Raw genomic sequence first — 18,075 nt, 5'->3', positions numbered from 1 at the left:
TTGAAATTTTCAAATAATAATTCCGATAAATATTCAAGTTCGAATCAACTTTAAGGATCAAAACCACTTTTCAACTAATTGAAAGTTAAAATCATCATAAGCTATATATTATTAATTCTACGTATTGTACTAGCAAAGCATTTCATCACCATACCAAGCAACTTGCCAAAAGGAGCCCTAGTTAAATCACATCTCCACCTTACTCACAAAACAGTCCTCATTGAGATAATAAATAAACGCCTCCATGTACCAAGAAAACAAGTAGTAATAGTTAAATACATGTGGATATTCTACTATGTTTTTGCTTTCCAATAGTTACATATCTCCAAGAGCTCCACGCAGAACTCGTAGGTTGTTGTAGATAAATTTCAACAATTCAGACGAGATAGAGCGACCTTCGCTTGGACTGGGAACAGGAATGGAAAAAGAAAGTAACGTCAGCTTGAGTCAATCAAAGTACAGAAATGTAACAATTTCACATTTTTAGGGGCAAGTCCTCAACTTGTCTTATTTACATTTCTCTGACCATTATTTCAGAATACTCAAAACTGCAGGTAAAGGCAAATGACACGAGAAAATAAGCAACTTCAATCTAGTTCAACAAAACAACTCTCTTTTAGTTTCTGAAATTCCCAGACCTCATCTCCTTCTGATTGAGTAGGCAACATGTGGCCATGGAAGCAGACAGGGACGTTGTTTTGGGCTCAAGCTAGAAAATTACTTCTCAAGGGAAATAAAGTAAGGGGTAAAGTGGAAATAAACAGGCACTTCGTTGACATAATGTGATTTAACTGTACTAGAAAAAGGAATTGCACGGGAGGTCCCTCTAAAGACCTACTGAACTAAGAAGCTCCAATAGTTTTCAAATAAAAAGACTCATTGCTGTTAAACTAGAACTGAGGCCATAGTAATTCTGCCACATAAAAAGTTATCCTCAATTCAAACAGGTGGATTCTTTGAGAAATCACCATCAACAACAATGCTGTACTCCCCCAAATTTATCGATGGACTAAGGTCAAAGTATCACCCGCAACTTAGGTGTTCTCTCCTTTTAGGTGTTGGCTAAAAATCATAACTTAGAGCAAACTTTAAATTATCCTACCTTTTAGTACTGGTAAAGTCTCGGCCAAATCTGTCACTATTTCTATCCACACATCCATTCAAATCTCTCTCGACAAAGATTTGCTAGCCATTTGACCCTTATATCAAAATATCCACATCTTTCCCGAATTTAGTTTTAGTTTCCTCATCTAATCTTTACTTAGTAAGGCACTAACTATGTTGATTGTTACCTTTCCCCACGCTAGTCTCAACAAGAAATGTTATCACCAATTCATTTTAGTTCTACAACTTTATCCTCAAGTGATGGTTTTACAATGATTCCCACTCAATTCCTATTTGACTATCCCAAAAACCCAAAATGTAACACGCGCTAAAGTTTTAGGACAAGGGAAAAATTACATAATTTAACATGTGCCAATTTTTTTTGATAATCCAGAAATCCACAAGGGTCAATGGTGCACACTTCGAAACTCTATGGATAATGGGCTCGCCCGTCTACCCTTCTCCACTTAAATACAACCTTTTGTTTTTAAAAGGATTCGAATCCGTAATGTGCGCCTAAATTTCACACATCACAAGTTGCGCTCTTTCCACTATAACAAAGCCCTGGGGCCATTTAATATATGCCAATCTTCGTAGCAAAGAATGGAATTTAGAAGAGTTTTTGGCAAAAATCATCCTTAAACAATGGCTCAAATCAAGGGTATATCCTTGTCTTATCCTAGTAAACAAAAACCATCCTTATACTATTTAAAAAGTTGCAAGAATCATCCTTCCGTTAAATTTTATCACAAAAACTAACAGCATCATCAAAAGACCATGTCCATCACGTGTCTTTTCCCCTCAATTTTCCAATATTGTCCCTCCTACCCGATCGTCTTCCACCTTTGCCAAAAAGGACTAAGACTTCAAAACTAGAAGTTTCTTTCCATATGAACTTCACACCCAACTATGGTATGATAGTTGGAACTCTCCGATCTCATGCTATACTATTTCTTGCTACCTTCCTTTTGGAGAGGAAAGTGCAAAGCCTTTAAAAATAGTGGAAGAGTTTTGACTTTCTAAGCAGCAACATGTATTTCAATGCACGTACGGTAGATTTTGATATTCTATCTTTAATTTGAGGTGATGATGCAAGGTTTGTTTTTAAAATGTGACTCCAACTTCGGTTTAGCTCAACTATTGTGAAACCACTCACTCCGACAAATGGAAGAGAACTAATCTAGTTTCTGACTTTCAGGTTCTTGATTTAGAGCTAGAACCTTTTAATTTTTCTCATTTATAGGTAGACTAATAAAACTGACACAAAGAGAATCGGCACCCTCATCAAAGCTCGGCACAAATATAAGATTTTACATGATCATAATGCACTTCCACCTCAAGGTCGTGCCAATCTCTTGTTATCATCTGCTTGTTATAAGAAGATAACTTAAGGAGAAGTTATTTCAGTGTAGGCCATTTTTGTTCATTAAATAACAGCAACTTTAAAGAAGAAATAAGCAGAACCTAGTTCATCCTGCTAGTTTTCTTGAAGAAGAAGAAGAAGAAAGGGAGGAAACAAAAATTAAGAAGGAAAAAGAAGACAGTCAGCACGTTCTTGAAAAAGTCGATTGGGCAGGAGGGACAATATTGGAAAATTGAGGGGAAAAGGCACGTGATAGACATGATCTTTTGACGATGCTGTTAGTTTTTGTGATAAAATTTAATGGAAGGATGATTCTTGCAACTTTTTAAATAGTATAAGGATGGTTTTTGTTTACTAGGATAAGACAAGGATGTACCCTTGGTTTGAGCCATAGTTTAAGGATGATTTTTGCCAAAAACTCACTTAGTTACTACATCTAGCAACGCTACGTGGGGGGAGTAGCTTCTTTACCTACACCTATCTATGGTGTAGGAACCACTACTATACTCCCTAGCAGCCAAGTAGCATTGCGTTGCCGATGTGTCACATGCTCAGATGAACACGTCCTAACGATCTTAATGTTTAAAAGATTCATCATGCCTTCTTTTATTTGACAGACAAAATATGCTAAGCTCACATAGGTGGAGTTGAATGCAAACTAAAGAAATGCTCGAAATGAAGTTGAATCCTATTAGTCCTAGTTAAGTGCAATAATGCCCCAGAAAAATGGATGAAGGTGCAACAAGAAGACCAAAACTCGTGAGTTTCTGACAATAGTTACGTAGGGGATAAGGTTAGAGGTTCTTAAGGCTTCAAAAGTGGGTTTGCACCATTAACACAAGGATGATGATAATTGAATTAGATGTCAAAAAGAAGAGCTGAAGCTTAACTAAGAAATCGGGGAGTAAATAATGCCTTTTGCTTGCCATTACATTGATAACACATCAATTACTCGGTTTGCAATGGAAACCAACATTTATGACATCAAGATATTAGATCTACTTATTGCATGACACTGGTTTTCTCTTCCTCTTGTCTTCACATTGGTAATTTATGCATTCTCCCTTCAAATAGTTCTCATGAAGGGGTTCAGTTTCGACTGACTTCTATTGACATTTTTAACTTTTTTTTTGGGTTTGAAATGGTAAAGTTATTGACATTCTTCTTTCTTTTTCTTAAAAGGCTTATTGACATTCTTAACATTGGCATCTGCATATCGTTTCTCTATATTAATTTTAAACTTCCACCATTTCCATACTCTACATTGTACACGGTGAAATCTGGGAGACTGATTTCTCCTCGACTGAACACTTCGAAGGGTGATCCCGGGAGCCCAGGATCTCGGGCCGGTCACTTCCTGCAAGATTGAGCGGCACTCCGCCAAGGATAATGTCGGCCAAAGCCTCAGCGAATGCAGGTATCTCTCAAAGAATGCACCCGGGGTCGATCAGGATTATTCAAGCAGCTCGGTATCAGCCCACGCACACATCGCGGAGTTAGTCGGTTGTCCCATCCTATTTCCTGCATCACGCAGTACTAAGATTGGACTCCCCCCTTTTCTATAAAAGGGGAGTCACTAACACCCTGTAAAGGCAGAGCTCCAACTATTCTACAAAAGTGCAATAATATCTTCTCTCTTTCTTTCTAACCTGTTCGTTCTCACTGCCCCGAGGTCGCCTCGATATTCATCGCTTTCTTATTTGTTCTTCATCATATAACTTAGTATTGGCCATAAAGAGCCTTATTTAACTATATCTTCAACTGTTATCCCATCCCCGACCGTCCCCGATAGCTCGAGCTCGACCCCGACGTCGACCCCGAGGTTCTCATCGACCAGACACACGTCCGGGCAGCAGGCCTTGCGGTTCGATTATCATCCCGTTTTAGCTTGTATTTAATCTTTACACTCCATATTATTAGCATCAACTGCTCTAACAACTAACTCGGGAATAGATCACGTATTTTTAGAATCTCATTTACAAATTTAATTGTTGTTACCATTTTCATGGCAAACAGTTTGGCGCCCACCGTGGGGTTAAAAATAATAGTGATTATCTTCTTGCTAGTTTCATTGCACAAACGCACATTATCTTTCACACTTTTTCTTGTCCAAGATCCTTTGATTTCAGGTCAAAATGTCTGGCTCGGTAAACGAAGTCGAGAACGACAACCTCGAGAATCACAGGGAAAATGGCGTGGCTGTCCCGGTCGCCGAAGCACCACTACAGAATCCAGATAACGCGCCCGGACCGATTCTAGCGGACGCGGACTCACAGGACGCACAACAAGTCGACGAAACTTCTCACACCAACAGGAGCATACGGCATGGCGACCGATAGGAAGCTCAAAAAACCCTGGCCCGGGAAGAACAGGAAGTTAGTCTTCATGTTATTTTTGAAATGTTGCAGGCACAGCAGCTGGCCATTGCTCAGTTGCAAAGCCATCCGAGAACTCCCAGCACAGCAGTACCGGATGTAGCCCCCCCGCCGAGCAAGTACCCGAAAGATCAAGCAACAACGAGTTAGCAGCTGACCCCGCCATAGTGAAGATGCTCGAGGACCTCACCAAAAGGATCGAGTCAAGTGAGAAGATGATTGCAACCAACGATAAAAAGGTCGTGACCTACAACTCTAGGGTGGATCAAATCCCGGGAGCACCCCCGATCCTGAAAGGTTTGGATTCGAAGAAGTTCATACAGAGGCCGTTCCCTGAGGAAGCGGCCCCAAAGCCCATCCCTAAAAAGTTCAGAATGCCGAAACTCCCTAAGTACAACGGTACCACCGACCCCAACAAACACGTTACTGCCTATACCTGGCAGTAAAAGATAATATAAAAAATAACGAGATCGAGTCCGTGTTGCTGAAAAAATTCGGAGAAACGCTTTCGAAGGGGGCCATGATGTGGTATCACAACATGGCTCCCAACTCCATAAATTCATTCGCCATGTTGGCAGACTCCTTCGTAAAAGCACATGCTAGAGCCATCAAGGTAGCAACAAGGAAGTCTGATGTTTTCAAAATTAAGCAGAGAGAGAACGAGATGCTGCGGGAATTTGCGTCTCGCTTCCAGATGGAACGGATGGAGCTGCCGCCAATCTCCGACGACTGGGCGGTATAGGCCTTCACCCAAGGCCTGAACGAACGAAGCTCGGTGGCCTCGAAAAAGCTGAAGCAGAACCTGATCGAATATCCGGTCGTGACCTGGTCGGACATTCACAACCGGTACCAGTCGAAGATTAGGGCCGAGGACGACCAACTAGGAGCCCCTTCGGGCTCAGTATACCCAAACAGACTCCTGGTAAAAGAGTCGAAACCAAACAAAGAAAGGTATCAACCGTACCTCGAAGACAGAAGGGACGCCCCAAGGAGCAACCTACCTCGCAACGATCGAAGGATGGATTGAGGACAGGACCCTCGAGGGCTCGCCAACAGAACCAAGTTTGATCGAAACATAGCGCCAACAAACACGCCCCACTTATCGGAATACAACTTCTGCGTCGACGTTTCAGACATCGTGTTCGCCATTAGCAAGATCAGAGACGCCAAGCGGCCCAAACCAATACAGTCAGACCCTTCGCAGAGAAATTACAACTTAGTATGCGAATTCCACAACACGCACGATCACAGGACTGAGGATTGCCATCAGCTACAGGAGGAAATGGCTCGATTGCTCAACAAAGGGCACCTCCGGGAATTCCTCAGCGATCGGGCCAAAAATCAATTCTGAGAGAGGGAAGCAACCAAGAAAAACGAGGCAAACGAGCCACAACACGTCATCCACATGATCATGGGGGGCGCCGATGCCCCGCAGGAACCCGTAATGAGAAGGACAAAAATATCCATCACCAGAGAAAAACAGACTCGGGGATATATCCCCGAAGACGCCCTCACGTTCAGCGAAGAGGACATCAAAGGCCCTGTCTCAACCCCACAACGACGCCCTGGTAATCTCCTTTCTTGTAAATTCTTTTTAGATAAAACGTGTACTCGTAAATCCAGGTAGCTCGGCCAATATCATCAGGTCGAGAATGATAGAACAACTCGGGCTGCTCGAACAAATCGTGCCCGCTACCTGGGTCCTCAATGGATTCAACATGGCGAGCGAAACGACGAAAGGAGAAATCATCCTTCCGGTTACCGTGGCCGGCACAACCCAAGACACCAAATTCCATGTCATCGAGGGAGATATGAGGTATAACGCCTTGTTTGGACGACTTTGGATACACTGCATGAGAGCAGTACCATCCACCCTCCACCAGGCAATAAAATTCCCGACAAAGGACGGGTCAAAACTGTCTACGGGGAACAACACGCAGCAAGGAAAATGTTCGCTATACAGGACGCAGTACCAACGCTCATGCCTCCACCCCCGAATGAAACAACAAGCAAACTAGGACTCGCCCCCGGTCGAACTTGACAAAACAGAGAAAAGATCCACGCAGCATCTCCGCCCCCGGGCAGTTATAATAGATCGATCCCAAGGCATCGCCGACATACCTTGTTTCAAGGTACAACCATTCTTCTTTTTATTATTATTATTCGGAATTAACCTTCGTGCAGGCACCCGATCAGAGCTGCCGGGACAATAGTGCTATTGCTAGACCTCAGGGCCCCAAAGGCGCACTCGTTGCACTCTTTTCCTTCAACCGAGTTTTTATCCCAGAAGAAGGGTTTTTACCAGCAAGGTTTTTAACGAGGCAACGTCTGCAAGCCGCTTAAGGGGGAACTCCGCAAAATATTCAAAACTATCCCAGCGGCTGACTTTTGAATAGGCGAGGGGCATTCCCCCCGAAAAACTGCCCGCTCGAAGGAGTTTTGAAAAGCGCCAAATGAGGTTTCCTGTGGGAAAACGATGAGTCGGACTAGACGGCCGATATAGTCAGGCCCCGTCGACAAAAACATGTACTATTGTATCGAGCAATCAAAAAATGCCTTTTGTCAAAAAAGAAAAGGGGAAGGGAAATCATTCTCCGAACAGGGTAACAAATCCTTTCGCCAGAAACGCCCCGAAAAACTCGGGAAAGGATGCCAACAGTTCAAACGCCCCTAACGGCCTCCGGCTCGAGGCTCTGAAATCACAAAAAATTTCAGGTACGATAAACCTCCAAGCGATCGGCTTTTACTCGATATAGGTCAACTCATCACAACAAATTATATCACGACGATGTATGTCTACACCAAGCAATAAAAGGATATCTTTTCAACACCTTATTCTCCGAGCGAGGAAATCTTAAGTATATCCCCGATAGGGGCCTCTCCACCAAACGCGTCCCGAGATACTCGGAGACTTAGCGTCAGCAATTCAGCACCCGCACGACCCCAGGGTCGGAACTCCGGGCTCACAAAGCCCCTACAACGCAACTCCGAGCTCACAAAAAGCGTTCTTCACGCTTAAACAAATTCAATGACTCGAAGACTGTCATTCGTCGCCAATCGCCATGCGCTGGGAAACCCGAAACTGTAAGACCCCTAGCGGGCAGACTCGGCGTAACCAGATCTATTCTACATTACAAAAACTGTAAGACCTTAATAGGCATGACAAACTGTAAGACCTCAACAGGCATGAAAATCCCGAAGTTCAGGCTATACGTGGCATTTGTAAGAATCCCGAAAGGGCATACCCTCGGTGTAGACGCCTGAACTGTCACTCGGGATCAAAAATGGCTCCGGCCAAACACGTATGACTACGGTCAAAACGGCTGATACAACCATACTAACGCAACTCGGGGACGGCCGACTGTCGCTAAACAAAAATCGCAGGCCACTACTTCGAAAATACTTCGAAAAGAACCGGTTAAAACAGGCTTCCCTCAACAGGCAAAAACGAGCTTCGACCATGTCAGCTCCAAATCACAAAGGCTTCGACCTACTCAGCCTACGAGCTATGAACCTTCTGAGGTGCTCAAATATTGTCGATAACGACTTGAAATCGAGGTTCTCCGGAACCAACGACGGGCCAGGCAAAAATCTTTCAAAAGACCTTAATGAGCAGAAAACAAAGCCTACAAAAGCCCACGGGCAAAAACAACATAAGAGCCATTGTCGCCAGCTAAGCAAGCCTACGGGCCACATATTAAAAGGTCTCAACGACCAAACAGCGTAAGAGCCATCGTCGCCAGCTAAAAAATTGACAACTTGAGGATTAAAGTGAGCTCGAATCGTAACCCAATTCGGAGACCGAATCCAAAATAGTTAATTATACAAGCCTCCGAGCCACATATCAAAAGGTCTCAACGACCAAAACAGCGTAAAAGGCCATCGCCATCCGCCCATGCAAGCGGAAGAGGACTTAAGGGTCAATCAAAGCTCGAATCGCAACGAGACTCGGAGACTGGACCCGAAATGGCTAAACTACAAAATGCCTAAGGGCACGGCATAAATGCCACTGTCAACCTGCCGAGTGATCCTTCGGGCCACATATGGAAAGGTTTCGACGACCAAAAAAACGGCACAAAAGGCCATCGCTATCCGCCTATGCAGGTGGAAGAGAACTTAAGGGTCAATTAAAGCTCGAATCGCAACGCGACTCGAAGACTGGACCCGAAATGGCTAAAATTACAATATGCCTAAGGGCACGGCATAAATGCCAGTATCGCCAGCCAAGTGAACCTTCGGGCCACCCACCTGTAAGGTCGCTTCGACCCGAAGCACGAAAGCCCATCGCCATCCGCCCATGTAGGAAGGAAAGAGCTAAAGGGTCAATTGAAGCTCGAATCGCAACGCGACTCGGAGACTAGACCCGAAATAGCTAAACCACAATATGCCTAAGGGCACGACATAAATGGCGCCATCGCCAGCCGAGTGAGCCTCCGGGCCACCCACCTGTAAGGTCGCTTCGACCCGAAGCACGAAAGGCCATCGTCATCCGCCCATGCAGGCAGGAAAGAGCTAAAGGGTCAATTGAAGCTCGAATCACAACGCGACTCGGAGACTTGACCCGAAATAGCTAAACCACAATATGCCTAAGGGCACGGCATAAATGCCGCCATCGCCAACCGAGTGAGCCTCCGGGCCACCCACCTGTAAGGTCGCTTCGACTCGAAGCACGAAAGGTCATCGTCATCCGCCCATGCAGGCAGGAAAGAGCTAAAGGGTCAATTGAAGCTCGAATCGCAACGCAACTCGGAGACTAGACCCGAAACGGCTAAACTACAATATGCCTAAGGGCACGGCATAAATGCCACCATCGCCAGCTCAGACAAACGCAAAACTCAAAGGTAAATTAAGCTTGAGTCGGGTCTCGACTCGGAGACTGAACCCTAAGACAATTAAAACGCGCAAGCCTAAGGGCAAATCCAGGATCAAATCGACCCAATTTGAAACTCCAACGAGCAAAAATACAGAAGATACAAGTTGCGGGGTTTCCCCTCTTATTGCTACTTATTGACGACGAAGCGCAACCTCAGCCTGTGTCATATAATGAAAGCTATGTATATACACAACAAAGAAGGCAGGGAACGATCATTCCGCTTTTTTCAGGCAGTTATAGCCCGACGATCTCCTCCTCATCGTCCTCCACATCGGACAGTAGGAACTTGGTATCGTACCCCTCTCCTCTGGCTTGCTCGATCTCCGCCGAGAGATCAAAGCCCCTGGAGTGAATCTTCTCAAGGATTTCCCTTCGGGATCTACACCTCACATACTCCTTGCCGTTATTGACATGATCGAGGGTCTTCTGCAATTCAGCTTAAGCAACAGAAGCACTCCTCGAATAAACTGCCATTTTCTGTCTCCGCCCTAGTATTATTCATCACCACCTCGCTTTTCGCCCTTGAAAGCTCGGACGAGCGTATCACGATCATCTTTGTCCGAGCAGAATCATTCGTACGGGCAGCCTGAATTTGCGCCTCGACAGCAGAAGCCCCGACTTGAGCCCCCTCTTTTGCCTCAAAATGGGCATTCACATACGCCTGTGGCTCGATAAATTCACGTTTGGTTTTGCCAAACTCGCCTCATAGTTGTTCCAGCTCATCCGCCTTGTCTTTTAGCTGAAACAGCGAAATACCCGAGGGCAAAAAGTGAAGACAATCACCATCCGCCCGCACGGGCACAAAAGAACAAAGGGCAGGCAAGCTCAGTTAAAGGCCCGACTCAGAGACCGAGCCTAAAATAGTTGGGCAACACGTAGAATTCTCAACACCTGCTCGCAGCAAGGATCGCGCTTGAAAGCCCCCGTGCCTGCCTGATCGATTCCGAACCCACGAAGATCCCGCCAAAACGCGGAAGCCAGCCCTCCGGATTAAAGGCAACACTGGAAGAGATACAAAGGAGGTAAAACTTCAAGATTTCTCTCATTCTATATATATATGCACGAAAGGTGCGCTCTCCATCTACAAGCATGCTCTATAAACAGCAAAATACAAAGTGGCAAAATCTACGCTCCACCCCTAAAGGGTTACGGCCTACCAGCCCCAGCCTCGTTCTTCATGGCATCGGCAATAAAACTGGGTATCGCGCCCGACTACCTTCACTCAAGCAAATCCTTCTAGAAGTACGAAACCCTGGGCATAGGTCTCTCCAAATGCCTGTCCCGAAAATCTACGACGAACGTGTTCCTCGAAAGCCCGCTCCGACCCAGCTGAATCATCGGCAACAAGTCGCCACTCCTTCATCATCCTAGGTCCAAGCTCAGTACTATGCCAATCCAGGCGCCGGTTATTCCCAATCCGTACTTTTGAGAAATCAAGCTACATCTTCACAATTATATCCATTCAGATCAAAGCTCGAAGCCTGCATTTTGGTACTTCAGGGCCCCCCGAAGTATAGCCCCTTGACAGAGCAGCTCAAAGACCCGAGATACGGAGGGATCGTGCTGAAACCTAGCTGGCAAACCTACTCGACGACCGAACATCCTCCTGATAGCCCAACCCTTGTTGGCCAAAGGAACCGCCGCTCCGAAACTAAAAACTTCAAAAACACTAGGCTCGAATGATGCACTCTCCTCATAAGCTCGGGCTCGTCTCGCCCTGATAAAAGCTCCTTCATGATTGCGAAGCACACTTCTCATCTACCGCCGTGCTCGGTCTTTGCCGTCCCCCAAATAAGCAGCATCTAAGGGCATGACCCGCCAGCATCACAACATCAGCGAACCCCGAGGACCCCCGGGAAACGGAAGCAACCTCACGACTGCATACGAAAAGGGACGGAACGAGTCAACCCCAATCAAAGACACCGATCATCAGTACCGCCTTTGGTTTCGAGGTAATGCAAAACCTCGAAGACCTCCGGCATAGCAAAGCAGCGCCCTAGCAGACCAACAATGCCTTTACCAAATTGGCGTTTAGCCTCAAGAAGCCTCCGCCAAAGAAGGCCAGTTTACGAAGAAATGGGCGTCCCTAACAAACGCCCGGGCAAAACAGATTCCGGGTAATGACCAGGGCGGCCCGAGACACGGCCAGGCCTCCATTCAGAGATTACTTCCAGGAAGTCACCGGCGTCCCGAGATCGCGAATCCTCAGGAAAGCCTCTTCTCAAAGGCCATTATGGGGCCCGAAGATGTTATCCACGCCTTCACGAAGGGAAAGGGTTCCGGCGGCCCAAGGTTATTGGCCTAATTCGGGTCCGGTTCGAGAAATCACAAAAGACCCCATGAGAAGCCGTTTCATCAAAGACCGGAGAAAATACTCAAAGCCAATGTCACAAGCGACAAAACAGGATCATGCACTCGAAGCCGCCAAAAATATAAAGAAATATAGCAAGTATCGAAGGAAGAAATCAAGAAAATATCTTTGTATTTATACAAGTATTTGCTTACAACGACCCTCGAGGGGTCCTTACATATAGTTACATTACATATGATTACAAAAGCTCGTAGAGAATCCTTACGAAAAAGTGAAGAAGTACAAATGATACGCATACAGCAGGAGCCTAAGGATCTAGCCTATTCATGCTGCGTCTCCGTCGTCATCCTCTCAGGCATATGACCTCAAAGACTATCTTCCAAAAGGCCGACTCCCTCGAGGACCGCATCCCAAGCCTCCCGGAATGGCATCTTCAAAAGAAAGGCAGGGGAGAAGAGCAAAGTGACGAAGGAAAAGCCGAAAGAACGCGAGAAGTGGCTGGGTGAAAAATTTGGCTAGTACGAGCTCCGCCAGTACTGCCATTTTGAAGCCACTTCCTGATACGTTGCCTCGGCCCAGAAGGCAACAGCCGGCAGAGACTGCCGATACACCCCCTTGAATCGAAAAGGGATATAACATGCCAAGACGAGGGAAGAGGGTGAGCAGCGGTGTATAATTCGAGCCCCCTCTTGAGCAGCGGTGCATAATCCAAAGTACCCCGGGGCGGAGGAAATCGACCCTCTACCTCATCACCCCGGGCCAACGACAGCAACAACAACAACAACGGCATCACAACGGCACAACTTCGCCCTATCGAAAGAGAACCGAGGGTTGGGCCACGGTACACACAGCACAATATCTTGAGGCCACAAGCTCCAGACACGACAAGATAGCAGAAATTCAAGATAGCGGGAAAGGAAGGAAAGAAGGATACCAAAGGAAATTTGGATAAAAGGCCAACCATGAAAAGCCCCATTTATAGGGAGAGCAAAGTAACTGACGGTGCTATTACCGCCCTCGGAAGGCGTAACAGCAGGCGCAATTAATGCGTCTATAGAAGCTGAACCGATATCAACAAAAGATCGAAGAATCGCAACATTTCGGGTAATCCTAGAGAAGCGGGAAGGCAGAATGCCTCGACACTTGTAAGAAGCAGGAAGGCTGCACCGCCAGCGCGATGCCGTTATGGGGATCGAGAAATGGGGTGTCAAAATCATTTCTTATCACTTCCCTCTAAGAAACGCGGAGACTATCTGTACACGGTAAAATCTGGGAGACTGATTTCTCCTCGACTGAACACTTCGAAGGGTGATCCCGGGAGCCCGGGATCTCGGGCCGGTCACTTCCTGCAAGATCGAGCGGCACTCCGCCAAGGATAATGTCGGCCAAAGCCTCAGCGAATGCAGGTATCTCTAAAAGAATGCACCCGGGGTCGATCAGGATTATTCAAGCAGCTCGGTATCAGCCCACGCACACATCGCGGAGTTAATCGATTGTCCCATCCTATTTCCTGCATCACGCAACGTATCTTGTACTAAGATTGGACTCCCCCCTTTGACATAAAAGAGGAGTCACACCATGTAAAGGCAGAGCTCCAACTATTCTACAAAAGTGCAATAATATCTTCTCTCTCTTTCTTTCTAGCATGTTCGTTCTCACTGCCTCGAGGTCGCCTCGATATTCATCGCTTTCTTATTTGTTCTTCATCATATAACTTAGTATTGGCCATAAAGAGCCTTGTTTAATTATATCTTCAACGGTTATCCCATCCCCGACCGTCCCCGATAGCTCGAGCTCGACCCCGACGTCGACCCCGAGGTTCCTCATCGACCAGACACACGTCCGGGCAGCAGGCCCTGCGGTTCGATTATCATCCCGTTTTAGCTTGTATTTAATCTTTACACTCCATATTATTAGCATCAACTGCTCTAACAACTAGCTCGGGAATAGATCACGTATTTTTAGAATCTCATTTACAAATTTAATTGTTGTTACCATTTTCACGGTAAACATGCATGCTGACATAGTCAGGTATCTTATTAAATAGCACCCAATCTAATCAAAATTAAAACTCTCAACTATTCCTCTCAACGCCAATTTTAGTTTGGACCTTATCCTAAGCTTCGTCTACCAGAAAAATCATGTATAAAAATAGCATTGGCCACTTAATGCTACCTCCTTCAAGTGGTGATGGCATGGCTACAAATGAACGTGGACTTTAGCATGACATAGGAATAAATAAAAAGATTTTATGAAGAGGAATGAAGAAAAAATTTAAGCCACAGTGCAGAGGTCGAAGAGCATACCAGAATGACAGGGTATTTTCCATTTCAGTACAATAATGAAGAACACATATAGCAGTAAACTATAACTCCATGTAGGGAAAATTGATATTCGTTACAGGGAGTTGATCTACTTACATTGGTACTTTCAATTTCTTTTAGAAATTTCTCTGGATAGTCAATATAGTCGGCGCATTCTTTCTTTACTCTAGCCACAAGGTCTTTCTCTTCGGCCTTTTGAAGGCTCCTTATCAAAATACTCATAGTCAACTTATCTGGGAGGAATCCTGATTTCTTCATCACTTCATACATTTCCATTGCCTTCTCTACGAGATCTACTCTAAAGTATGCCCCGATAAACTCTGTATAGGTTCTACTGTCTGGTTGTAAGCCCTCCTTCGTCATGTCCACAAAGAGTTGTTCAGCCATTCCAATCAATTTGTTTTTGCCCAGCATCATTATCATACTATTGAACACAGATAAATCTGGTACATAACACTCCTCATTCCTGACAAAGTTGAACACCTGAACCCTGATAGTTTTCAGATAAGTGCACATTTAAGAAAAAAATAAGGAGAAGTATTAAGATGGGAGGAAGCCATGAACAGATATTTTCATGATAGGCAAGAAGAGAAAACACCAAGTAGAAAGAAAGAGCTATATATTGGTCTTTTTGTCCATATCTAGTATGCTTTCCTCCACAAAGTATGGGATTTTAATCAGTCTAGTCTGCATCTTCAAAATCAGAATGAAAGGTTTTACGAGATCAAGTTGATCATGATCACATTTTAAGTTGGGGGGTGTTAAAATCTGAATGCTAAGACACAACAAAGTGAGAAGCAAATCTTAAGCTGCCACATCTGTGCATGACCGTGCTCAAACAGTCAAAAACGTCAAATGAGAAGCAAACGTCAACATGTAGAAGAGCTAAGTTCAGACATTACGTCCAGCACCCTCCCAGGCAGCCCCACCAACCCCTCAACCCCCAAAAGAAGGTTAATAGAAACACAGATAAGTAACACTGAGTTGTTCTATAACAAGAATACGTGTTTCTCATTTATAAAAAACTAACTAGTCTAGCATTACAAGAGACATATTGTCAACATCTTTGTAACCATGTCATGGAAGATATTCCTCTGCCTATTAAATTAAATGGAAAAATAACATTTCATCGTCAAAGTGTAGAGAAAATGACAAAATGGTCTCTTATGTTTGAGGGTAGGTTCAAACTAGTCCCTTAAATGTGCACTACGCAGTTTTGGTCCTTTAAGTTTGTCGAAAGTTAACACTTCTAGTCTCCATCAAATATTTAACAATTTATGTTCGTTAGATTTGATGGAAACTGTGGAAAAAAAATAAACCTTAAATACCAGGAAAGTCCCATCAAATCCTAAAAATTGCACTAGACACCAAAAAGATATAAAAAATTAGCCAAAATTACACACTAAAAAGCTGTTGCAGACTCTAAAACTAAATCGAAAATAACAGAAACTACAAAAATTATATCTCTAAATGTGAGTTCCTGCTAATTTCCCCTTTTCGTAGTTCCCGTCAATCTAACAGATAGAGTTCGCTAAATATTTGATGGAAACTAAAAATTTTAACTTTTTGGTAAACTTGCAGGACCAAAACTGCTCAGTGCATACCTAATGGACTACTTTGAACCTACCCTCAAACTTAACACACCATTTTTGTCATTTTCTCTGAAAGTGTAGGTTAAAAGCCTTCTATTTTTGTAGAGCATTGCATTTCTTCTCCCCCCACCCCCCCAAAAAAAAAAAAAAAAAAACACCACCCACCCAAAGCTCAAATCCTCTGTTAGATCATTTATAGGAAACTGACCTGCCTGAAGTTATTAATTTATGCAATCCAATTGCATTTTAAGCCATCACATAGAACTGTTGTCTCAGACAGTATGTGTTTCAAACAAATTAAACAAATGAATCGACATCATATACAAATAAAAATTGGTAGTATTCATCCCTAACAACAGAATCAATGGGTGGTTAAAGAAAGTTTCAGAAAAAAGATCGGCTTTGGACATGTTTCTATGGAATTTATTTTGGTCCTCCCAAGTTTGGACCCTATAGATTAAAATAAAGATACACATTGGAAGCTACCAAACTTCTCTAAAACATTACAAGCTGAAGAAGAGCAAGAGCAGACATGCAATTTCAGGCTCATTGCAGAATGTGCATAGCATACCGCAGCACAAGCACTAATCCGTTTCCAAAAAGAATCCAAATTCGTAAAACAAGGTCACATTAATCACCTTAAGAGACCCCATTCAAAAAGATTGAAGCCAAAGCAAAGCTAATACAACAATAAGCTTCCTTGAAAATCTTTTTACATGTTCAATTTTGTCTATGGACATAATTACTATCTTAACTGCTTTCAAATATTCCTCATGCTTCCTAATAATACAGTTTGATTCTTAACCCATACCTCTATACCTTTTTAAAATAATGATCATGATCCTCAGTGCCACCGGTCTCCTATAGATAAGAGTATAGGACTTGCTCAAAAAGAAAAGAGAAAAAGCATCCAGTTGCATCAAGTCATAGCTTAACTAGCTATATCAAAACCTTTTTGTCTACATCAAAACTATTTACTCCACCTTTCCTTTATGCTTTCTAACAGTCAAAAACTGTAATCATTAACCAAAACATGTAATACGTCCCTCTAATATGTCTCAATCAAATCTAAGAACATACATACTTGTAAGACAACAGGGAGCAAAAAAGAGTACCTCTACTTTCAAGAAAAAAGTAGCTTCATATGAGCTAGGGCGAGATGAAAGAAGTTATACCTGGAGAGCCAAGTGAACCTCATTTTGCCTTTGCAGCTCAGTTAAAGTGTCCAACACGTCAGCCTTCAATAGCCTACTAAGCTTGATTTTCAAAACCTCCTCCATTTTTTCAGGTGATTTGGCTAGTTTCAGAGACTGGACAGCTTGAATTGCCTCTGTGGACAATACCCTTGACCTCCACATAGGTTTTCTCGCTCCATTTCTAAAACTACACCTAGTTTTCTGCTTCCTCATTGAAAGGTTGACTTGGGTTCTTGAAAACTGTAGAAAACCCAATTCACAAAATTGAATTCTGAGGGAAGCCATTAAAGCGAAATTAGGTGAGAGCTTTACTTAAAAGGAAACTATATTAAAATGTGTTTCAATTTTATTTGACTCGATATAAATTGAAGAATTGGAATCTTGCAAAAATGTTACAAATAAGTTCCAATTTACTAAACTCTATTAATTATACACTTACGAAAACTAGTCAATTACATATAAAAATTAAAAACCCAAATAAATAAGGTTATTTCTCTTCAAGAATCACACGCAAAAATCTCCTTTCTTATTTTTAAGCGTGATGAGCAATATTAGATGCTAGCAATGGAAAGAAATTTTATGGATGAGATAGCAAATAAGGTGATAAAATACAATATATATATAAGATTCTAAAAATATAAAAAAAAGGACATTTTTCAATGCATGGTTGTTATTGGGGTCTTGAGACCCATGTGGATCTCCTACTTCTCGACATGGTGGATTTCGATGTCATTCTGGGGATGGATTGGTTATCCCCATATCATGCTATATTGGATTGTCATGCCAAGACCGTGACCTTAGCATTACCGGGGTTGCCTCGTTTGGAGTGGAGAGGGACTCCTGGTCATTCTACCAGGAGGGTTATCTCATATATGAAGGCTCGGCGTATGGTTGATAAGGGATATTTGGCCTATTTGGCATATGTTCGTGATTCCAG

General features: G+C 43.7%; 1 protein-coding gene across 1 annotated transcript; it reads right to left on the bottom strand.

The window, feature by feature from the left end:
• Positions 1-75: 75 nt before the first annotated feature.
• On the bottom strand, positions 76-17,468 carry LOC107759284 (protein THYLAKOID ASSEMBLY 8-like, chloroplastic). The gene is made up of 3 exons (XM_016577171.2): positions 17,118-17,468; positions 14,447-14,833; positions 76-406 (listed from the first exon to the last, which is right to left on the bottom strand). Exons 1-3 carry the CDS (start codon positions 17,421-17,423, stop codon positions 377-379), a joined length of 723 nt encoding a protein of 240 aa, XP_016432657.1. The 5' UTR covers positions 17,424-17,468; the 3' UTR covers positions 76-376.
• Positions 17,469-18,075: the final 607 nt, after the last annotated feature.

The sequence above is a fragment of the Nicotiana tabacum genome, chromosome 22, assembly GCF_000715075.1.
Source record: "Nicotiana tabacum cultivar K326 chromosome 22, ASM71507v2, whole genome shotgun sequence".
Classification (NCBI taxonomy): Eukaryota; Viridiplantae; Streptophyta; class Magnoliopsida; order Solanales; family Solanaceae; genus Nicotiana; species Nicotiana tabacum.
Note: the sequence above shows the minus strand (reverse complement) of the source record. Positions and strands in the feature narration are given on the sequence as shown.